The 9631-nt window shown below is 42.3% G+C and overlaps 1 protein-coding gene across 1 annotated transcript; it reads right to left on the bottom strand.

Annotated features, from left to right (window-relative positions):
- Positions 1–1926: 1926 nt before the first annotated feature.
- Positions 1927–6120, bottom strand: LOC124258917 (angiopoietin-1-like). Its single transcript, XM_046692981.1, has 3 exons — positions 5923–6120; positions 4363–4459; positions 1927–2561 (listed from the first exon to the last, which is right to left on the bottom strand). The coding sequence occupies exons 1-3, from the start codon at positions 6118–6120 to the stop codon at positions 1927–1929; spliced, it is 930 nt and encodes a 309-aa protein (XP_046548937.1).
- Positions 6121–9631: the final 3511 nt, after the last annotated feature.

Here is a 9631-nt window from a genome sequence, read left to right as displayed (position 1 = left end):
TAACGCATGTGTTGTGAAGGTAAAGTGCAAATACCGTGCATGTATAACACATGTGTCTTGAAGGTTAAGTGGAAATACCGTGCATGTATAACGCATGTGTTGTGAAGGTTAAGTGCAAGTGCCGCGCATGTATATCGCATGTGTTGTGAAGGTTATGTGCAAGTATCGTGCATGTATAACGCATGGGTCTTGAAGGTTAAGTGCAAATACCGTGCATGTATAGAGCATGTGTGGTGAAGGTTATGTGCAAGTACCGTGCATGTTAAGTGGATGTGTCGTGAAGGTTATGTGCAAGTAAAGAGCATGTTAAGTGGATGTGTCGTGAAGGTTATGTGTAAGTAAAGTGCATGTATAGTGAATGTGTCGTGGAGGTTATGTGGAACTACCGTGCATGTTATATGTGTTTCTCGTGAAGGTTATGTGCAAGTACCGTGCATGTTAAGTGGATGTGTCGTGAAAGTTATGTGCAAGTGCCGGGCATGTATAACGCACGTGTCTTGAAGGTAAAGTGCAAGTGCCGCGCATGTATATCGCATGTGTTGTGAAGGTTATGTGCAAGTATCGTGCATGTATAACGCATGGGTCTTGAAGGTTAAGTGCAAATACCGTGCATGTATAGAGCATGTGTGGTGAAGGTTATGTGCAAGTAAAGAGCATGTTAAGTGGATGTGTCGTGAAGGTTATGTGTAAGTAAAGTGCATGTATAGTGAATGGGTCGTGGAGGTTATGTGCAACTACCGTGCATGTTAAGTGGATGCGTTGTGAAGGTTATGTGCAACTACCGTGCATGTTAAGTGGATGTGTCGTGAAGGTTATGTGTAAGTGCCGTGCATGTATAACGCATGTGTCTTGAAGGTAAAGTGCAAGTACCGTACATGTATAACGCATGTGTTGTGAAGGTTATGTGCAAGTACCGTGCATGTATAGCGCATGTGTCGTGAAGGTTATGTGCAACTACCGTGCATGTTAAGTGGATGTGTCGTGAAGGTTATGTGCAAGTACCGTGCATGTCAAGTGGATGTGTGGTGAAGGTTATGTGCAAGTGCCGTGCATGTATAACGCATGTGTCTTGAAGGTAAAGTGCAAGTACCGTGCATGTATAACGCATGTGTCTTGAAGGTTAAGTGCAAATACCTTGCATGTATTACGCATGTGTCGTGCAGGTTATGTGCAAGTACCGTGCATGTTAAGTGGATGTGTCGTGAAGGTTATGTGTAAGTAAAGTGCGTGCTAAGTTGATGTGTCGTGAAGGTTATGTGCAAGTACCGTGCAAGTTAAGTGGGTGTATCTTGAAGGTTATGTGCAAGTAAAGTGCATGTTAAGTGGATGTGTCGTGAAGTGTATGTGCAAGTAAAGTGCATGTTAAGTGGATGTGTCGTGAAGGTTATGTGCAAGTAAAGTGCATGTTAAGTGGATGTGTCGTGAAGGTTATGTGCAAGTAAAGTGCATGTTAAGTGGATGTGTCGTGAAGTGCATGTGCAAGTACCGTGCATGTTAAGTGGATGTGTCGTGAAGGTTATGTGCAAGTAAAGTGCATGTTAAGTGGATGTGTCGTGAAGGTTATGTGCAAGTAAAGTGCATGTTAAGTGGATGTGTCGTGAAGTGTATGTGCAACTACCGTGCATGTTAAGTGGATGTGTAGTGAAGGTTATGTGCAAGTGCCGTCCATGTATAGTGGATGTGTCCTGACGGTTAAGTTCAAGTGCCGTGCATGTTAAGTGGATGTGTCTTCAAGATTATGTGCAAGTACTGTGCATGTATAGCGCATGTGTCGTGGAGGTTATGTGCAACTACCGTGCATGTTAAGTGGATGTGTTGTGAAGGTTATGTGCAACTATCGTGCATGTATAGTGAATGTGGCGTGAAGGTTATGTGCAAGAACCATACATATTGTTTATGCCGCTGACATTTTAGGGAGTAAGTGTTTTAGGCAGGATCTATGAACATATAGATGCTTTTGCATTCGTGGGGGCTACCATCAAGAACAACCCATACAATGTCACGTTGGTGGTGAGGATTCTGCTGACAGACATCCAACCTGTTCCACCAGGCTCCACGATGCCACTCGGCACACAGGTTGACTGAGTTGTTGCAGTGATCCTTGGCACAGAAGTGACTCCCATTCAGGGTTGTAGCTGGGTCCCCCAGGTTGAAGCGGTCTCCGAAAACGCCGTCCCCGGTGAACCCCGACACCGACAGCCGATACTCCGAGGCCTCGTCACCCACGGAGAAGGCGTCGTACGATAGTTGTCCGGGAGTGCTGTCAAACTTCTTCAAGGACATGTAGAGCATGTAAGGTCGGGCACTGGTCAGAGCATACATCTTCTCCAGACCCAGCCACATGTAACAGTTGGAGTGGGTGAAGCCAGACTTGTAGTCGGCCCAGGGAACGTTGAGGTACGTCACGGGCGCGGCCTCACAGCCACTGATGGTTTTGTCCCTGAACATGATCATAGTAGTGACGCCATGGCATTCCAAGTCAAACGGTTGTGCGGAGTTGGTCGGCCAGACAGTGTAGGTTCCAGGAGAGTTACCAACGTACAGGGAAACGTCTGTACAGTCTGAAACAGTGACATGATGACTGTCAAACACAGGTCAGTGATGGACAATGATGGACAAGAGCAATGAAGGAATCAACCAAGAACATCAATGAGTTGGACAACCCATCTTTGAACAGTATTCGAATTGGTTAGAAATAGAGACTCTGTTATAACTGAACTGTGATTCACAATACGAAGTAAGAGAGTCAACTCGTTTTGAACAGCATTTCAACTACAGCACTGTCTGTCAGCTTGACCACGTGACACTTTGGTGAAACCCATGAGCTTGGTTGGTGCCGACTGACCTGGAAGCATGTACAGTGACAACCTGAGGTTCGAACTCACCATCACTGGTGTCTCTCGCGCCTAACTGACGCAACTTCTATATGGCGGTACTGATGGAAGGTGATATTTTTAAAGAGGGGTCTCTGTGTGTGTGTGTGTGTGTGTGTGTGTGTGTGTGTGTGTGTGTGTGTGTGTGTGTAGATGATCTGTTTCATTGGCATTTTAGAAGTATGGTGAGTAATAAGAAAGTAAGAGTGACAACGGTATAAGAATCCATACCGAAACGTCGCATCATATACAATAAAAGAAGTTGTTATCCACAAAGAATGTGTATAGAGATGTTGGGTTTTGTAAATATATGCTCTCTGCATTTGCGTTCGATCTAATTAACAAATGCTGAGATAGTGAACTACTGCGTGGCTGGAAACTGTAGTTCGCCTAAGCAAGGATAATCTACAAGATATAGTCTTCCTGGTCCAAGTACAAAGCAGGACTTGAAACTGACAATCTGAGTTTGCACCGGTTTCCATCCGATCCAGTCATCCGAGAAAAATGGATGCAGTTTGTTTGCAACCCACAGACATAATAACATGTCATGTGTACAAGTATCATACCTGCCTGTCTGTGTAATTACATAATGTGACAGAGACAGAACTCAGGTGCAAGAGCCATCAATCAATGTATTTTGTTTATGGTGTATAGCCTTAAAATTGCATGTGGTCAATGATTGAAGTTGTGTATTGCATATTGTCATTAGCAGACAGGCAGGCAGACACATAGGTGTCAATAAAACAGACATTGAGTTTTTTCTGTGAAAGAGACCGCTTTTCACAATCAACATATTTTTCTATGTTTCCATAGACATGTATTAAAACATTCCAGTTTCAAGCTGAGCATTTTTTAACAATGAAATTAGTATTTCTAATGCTACACTTTCTTGAAAACTTGGTTTGCAAATCTGCAACCAAGTATGGGACCAGTGTATTTTTATTACTGCAGACCCAAGATGCTTGTAATCACAAGAAACATCTTTTGTTCTCCAACTTCGACCACAGCGATAATCCTTGCACGCATCACTTGCTGTGTTTTTACGAGTCGCCTTCCCGGTTCAAGCCGCGCGAACCTAATCACTGCGCATGCGCTATGGGCGCAGTGCAGCACAGCTGTTGAAACCACTTTTCACCACAGCGCTCGGGTGACATAAGTGAATCGTTTGAACTACGATTTCGCGGGGTTTTTTTTCATCGCGTTATTTTTCAACTTTAAAAGTTGAATTTGCATTTTTGATAATTTGTTACTGTAAGTCCCTATCGAAAGGTATCAGAATCTGCAAAGTTGTGTTTTGCGTTGCATGTGACCTTTAACAGGAATTCTTTAGGAATTCGTCTTTTGCTTCCTTGCAGAGATCTTCACGATTGGTGAGTCCGGTTACATATACAAATGAAAGTTCTGGTAAATGACCCTTACAAAACAGGATCAGATTCACATAAACATGTCATGATGCCAAAATAGTCCATATCTGTAACTGAAGGTTTACCTTCTATCCTTGTCTCACAGTTCTCTCCTGTGAAGGCAGGTGGACACTGACAGGCAGCACCAAGAAAGCTTCCACCATTCTGGCATGATGGCGAGGTCTAAAACAAAACAGAGGTTGTTTTTTCTCACATTTATACAAAGGAGGGCCAACCCAGATGTTTGCACGGTGAAAGACCAAGGTAAGAAACATCACAACTGGCCAGTATCTTCAAAATGCGATTTCAAAAATACTTCTTTCTTATCTCAAAGAAAAAATTGTTCTTGTACCTATAATGGTACGTGCAACCTATCCTCAAAGTTCTCGTTGTGTCCTGTCACAAGGCCTGAGCAAGTACGCAAAAAGAATTCAATCAAGGCAAAAATGGATTTTCAACCTAAGAAGTGTTCGGGGAAGCCTTGTGGTTAGAGTTCTCACTTGGTATGCCGAAAGATACGGAATCGACTCCCCTTATGTATATATTTTCTGAAGGCCATTTCTAGTATTCCCCAAAGTCACATTCCTTTATTGCTAAAGGTGGTGTAAAACCATACTCACTTGCCGATATAAAAATTTTCCAAAATGCAACAACGAAGAATACGACACATTTCTGGATTTACAGGTTTTATATACAGTAAACTTCTTTGAGTGGCATTTTAGAAGTTGGGAAGTACAATATAGAACACACTTTATGGATAACAACTTCTTTTTATTCGTGAGTGCGACGTTTCGATACAGATTCTTGTACCGTTGTCAAGCACAATGGAACATGAAGAAGGGGGAAGTATACATATGCTGGATGTAACAATGTTACAAAGAAAACAACATAATTAACATAATTGGCTAGGCAGAAAGCTGATGAAGCCAGAGAAGACAAAGGACTGGCGTGGAAGCCAATGATGTACAAATAATAATGAGATGTTTATACAGCAGAGTTTATACAGTAGATTGGGCTCGGTGGATGAGTGCATCATAAGCAGATGGAATGAAGTATCCTTGGTCTCGGTTGATGGTGGGCTTCTGGCGTTTGATGTGGATGGCTTCGGTGAGCTTGCGTTTAGTGAAGTCTGTTTGTTTGTTAGAGAGAATGGTGATGTCAGACCACTCTATTTGATGATTGGGGCTTGCTTTGATGTGGTCAGAAATGGCTGATTTGCTGTCGGAATTGGTAACAGAGGTCTGATGTTCTTTGACTCGGGTGTTGATGGGTCGGGACGTTTCGCCTATGTAACTCTGCCCACAATCACAGTTTATCTTGTAGATGACACATTTTGGGTTGTTGTTCTTTACGGTGGCGGGTTTTCTTCCATTGGCATGAAGAATGTTGTTAAGGCTGGAGGACGCGGAGAAGGTCGGAGAAGCACATTCTACAGGCTCAGTTTGACAGAGTAGAAATCATGATGAGTTATTGATGGTGATTTTGGCATATTGAAGTAGGACACGATTTTCGACTGTTCTAATTGCTCAATATCGTCCAGTCACGATATAGCTGAAACCAGTCATTGTATCTTTCATATTTAATTCTTTAATATCTTTAATTGATTTACAATTATCTCCCCTGAATATATTCAAATTTGAACTCACCTGACTGGAGGTCGTGACCTCTAAGAATGCCTTGCAGGTCGGGTAGGAAACGCCGACAGGAACGGAAGGCTGATCCGATGTCAAAATGGAGCATCTGTTGTCGATGTTGCAGTAGATGAAACCGGTGCAGTTGGCGACGACTTTGCAGCCGATAGCACATTGAGGGACTGATGTCGTCTCTACGTAGTCGAAAACCATTGCTGCGTCAACACCTGTCTGTACCTCCTGGTAAAAACTCGAAACGGTACATTGTCCACAAAGGATTGCAGTCAATCCTGCAAAACCAGTAAGTAAAAGGTGATACGATTTCATAATTTCCTTCGTGGGATACTTATAGAAGTCTTTCAGTCCGAGCTACTTTCCTTCGACTGTCTCAGAGTGACGTGTGACAGAACACTTGTCCCCCACGCTGTCTGTGTTTGGCCGTTACCATGACTACATTATATATCTGACTACATGGCGAGGGTTGCATTGTGGTTCCAGCTTCTTCATAATGATATGATAGAATGGTTGTTGACTTGTTTCGAGAGTATAGAGTTAATTATGTGTTTTAACGTTACATTGCATATTGACTCATATTCATAATCCTCACGTTTGCCATTAAGTATGTAAGAATTCCCGTTCGTATACAATAATGTTATTGTCATTTCCAAAGCGACTAGTTTCTTAGTATGACAGAGGTTAGATGACCTTTACAATATGAGTTTTAAGTACTATATTTCCCCGTTCAAACCTCAGGATCTCAATTAAACGCCGGTATTCTTCCTGGAACAAATTTCGCCAATTTTATTCTTGCGATTACACGCCTATAGTCTGGATTAAGTACTGGGGCCGGGCTCGTTAAACGTAGGTACTTTTGGCCACGAAATTCCTCTCGTTATTATTCTTGCAATGCCTCCTGGAGTTACGAGGAAATACGGAAGCATTCCATTGGTCAATGAATATTTGTAGCCTTATGTGTTGAAACTGTTAGTGTACGTATTCAAACATACCAAGAGTCCTTGTATGACAGAAATACTTCAAGACGATTAAGTCGTTGATATATTGAATTTGAGAAAGCCTTTCTCTGGTTTTGTTTCAAAGTCAGTTACGACGACATAATGCATGTGCATTTAAACATACCCAATCATAATGACATGATACCAATACTTTTTCCTGTTTCGGGCTAATATTATATCATTAATGATGTGTTAATTAGTAACTTCAAAACTTTTTGGCGTTTTGCGAAAGACTGTTCCTTTGACTGCCTTTACAAGAACAGTACTCTACAAGTCCCTTCCCTTATCTAACGGAATTCTACAAATTCCCATTCTTATCTAACGATACTCTACCACCTTCATCTAACAGTACTCCACAAGTTCCCACCCTTATCAAACGGAACTCTACAAGGACCCACCTTCATCCAACAGTACACTACAAGTTCTCACCTTTATGTAACGGAACTCTACCAGTTCCCAATCTTATGTAACTGTACTCAACAAGTTTCCACCCGTATCTAACGGACGGTACTCTACCAGCTCCCACCTTCATCTAACAGTACTCCACAATATAGAACACACTGTATGGATAACAACTTCTTTTTATTCGTGAATGCGACGTTTCGATACAGATTCTTGTACCGTTGTCGAGCATGCTTGACAACGGTACAAGAATCAAGCATGCTTGACAACTTCTTTTTATTCGTGAGTGCGACGTTTCGATACAGATTCTTGTACCGTTGTCAAGCACAATGGAACATGAAGAAGGGGGAAGTATACATATGCTGGATGTAACAATGTTACAAAGAAAACAACATAATTAACATAATTGGCTAGGCAGAAAGCTGATGAAGCCAGAGAAGACAAAGGACTGGCGTGGAAGCCAATGATGTACAAATAATAATGAGATGTTTATACAGCAGAGTTTATACAGTAGATTGTACAGTACAAGAATCAAGCATGCTTGACAACGGTACAAGAATCTGTATTGAAACGTCGCACTCACGAATAAAAAGAAGTTGTTATCCATAAAGTGTGTTCTATATTGTACTTCCCAACTTCTAAAATGCCACTCAAGGAAAGTACTCCACAAGTTCCCTTCCATATCTAATGGTACTCTGCCAGTTCCCACCTTCATCTAACAGCACTGCACAAGTTCCCTTCCATATCTAATGGTACTCTACCAGTTCCCATCTCCATCTAACAGCACTGCACAAGTTCCCTTCCACATCTAATGGTACTCTACCAGTTCCCATCTTCATCAAACGGTACTCCACAACTTCCCACCCTTATCTAACGGTACTCTATAAGTTCCCACCCTTATCTAATGGTACTCTACAAGTTCCCACCCTTATCTAATGGTACTCCACATGTTCCCATATCTAACGGTACTCTATAAGTTACCTTTCACATTCATATGTTTTATTTATTTTACGATGTGTAAATAATATTGTTTTATCATCTTGTCTGCCATCGGACGTAAACAGACACTGGAGACCGTCGATCCATGTTATCAATATCGGTATTTACTGTGGTTTGAATGTAGCGAATTATTGATTCATTTGTGGAGCTGGAACAAGCCGCTAATGACTTGCGAGCTATAAACTGTTGTCAACTGAGGTAAGCCGAACGGAACAATCTCGCGATTTCAACCTCTGGAAACGAGCGAAATGTACTTCAAGTGCGAGAATGCGTGATCGCAAGAAATACCACACAATCGTTTAGTTTATATCAAACACAGCAAGAGTTGGCAAACAGATTGTTTTACCTTCAACTTTGTAAACATGTACAAAAATACCGTGAATTAACATGTATATGCTACAATGATGCATTGGTAATTTGCTGTAACACTCCTGGTTACATGCAGTTGCTTCACCATACGGGAGAGTTGATACATAATGCAGCAACCAATCGAAAATGATATACTTGTAAGAGATTATACTGAAAAAACGGGGTAGTCTAGTGGTTAAAGAGTTCGCTCGTCACGCTGAAGACCCGGGTTCGATACCCTGTATGGGTACAATGTGTGAAGTCCATTTCTGGTGACCTCGGCCGTGATGTTGCTGGATTATTGCTACAAGCGGCGTCAAACAAAAATCACTCACTCACTCAACAGTTCTTTTGTCATATGGCGGCGGTCTTTAAACAACGACGTCTTGACCAGACAACAACGTTCTCGATGGCAAAGTCAGCCCAAGTATCCATATAACTAAACACTGAGTGAGAATGAAAGAGGTGAGAAATGTACCCATGACCTGTGATCGTATTTAGTCACCAATATGCAGTATGTCTTGTCTCAATCATAGCTGTGTCTATAATGAATCAGAACACAGATTTCATTAGGATGTCTTCAGCAACCCATGCTTGCCGTAAGAGGCGGGTGGTGAGGCTCGCTGACTTGGTTGACACATGTCATCGTATCCTATTTGCCTAAATCGATGCTCATGCTGTTGATCGCTGGGTTTTCAGGTCGGGACTCGATTATTTACAGACCATCACCATACAGCTGGAAAACTGTTGAGTCTGACTGACTGAGTTTGGGTTTACGCCGCTTTTAGCAATATTCCAGCAACACCACGGCGGGGGACACCAGAAATGGGCTTCACACATTGTACCCATGTGAGGATTCGAACCCGGGTCTTCGGCGTGACGAGCCAACGCTTTAACCACTAGGCTACCCCACCGCCCCGGAAAACTGTTGAGTGCGGCGTTACAACCGAAACAAAACAATA

Source organism: Haliotis rubra, unplaced genomic scaffold (assembly GCF_003918875.1).
Source record: "Haliotis rubra isolate DU_JTF1 unplaced genomic scaffold, ASM391887v1 Scf702, whole genome shotgun sequence".
Lineage (NCBI taxonomy): Eukaryota > Metazoa > Mollusca > Gastropoda > Lepetellida > Haliotidae > Haliotis > Haliotis rubra.
Note: the sequence above shows the minus strand (reverse complement) of the source record. Positions and strands in the feature narration are given on the sequence as shown.

Excerpts from the sequence above, each read along its gene's own strand:
- LOC124258917 (XM_046692981.1), bottom strand. The coding sequence starts at position 6,120 with ATGGTTTTCGACTACGTAGAGACGACATCAGTCCCTCAATGTGCTATC. Across the intron at positions 4,460-5,922 it reads AGGTCACGACCTCCAGTCAG|ACCTCGCCATCATGCCAGAA; the intron begins GTGAGTTCAAAT and ends GTTTTGTTTTAG. Across the intron at positions 2,562-4,362 it reads CTGTGAGACAAGGATAGAAG|ACTGTACAGACGTTTCCCTG; the intron begins GTAAACCTTCAG and ends TCACTGTTTCAG.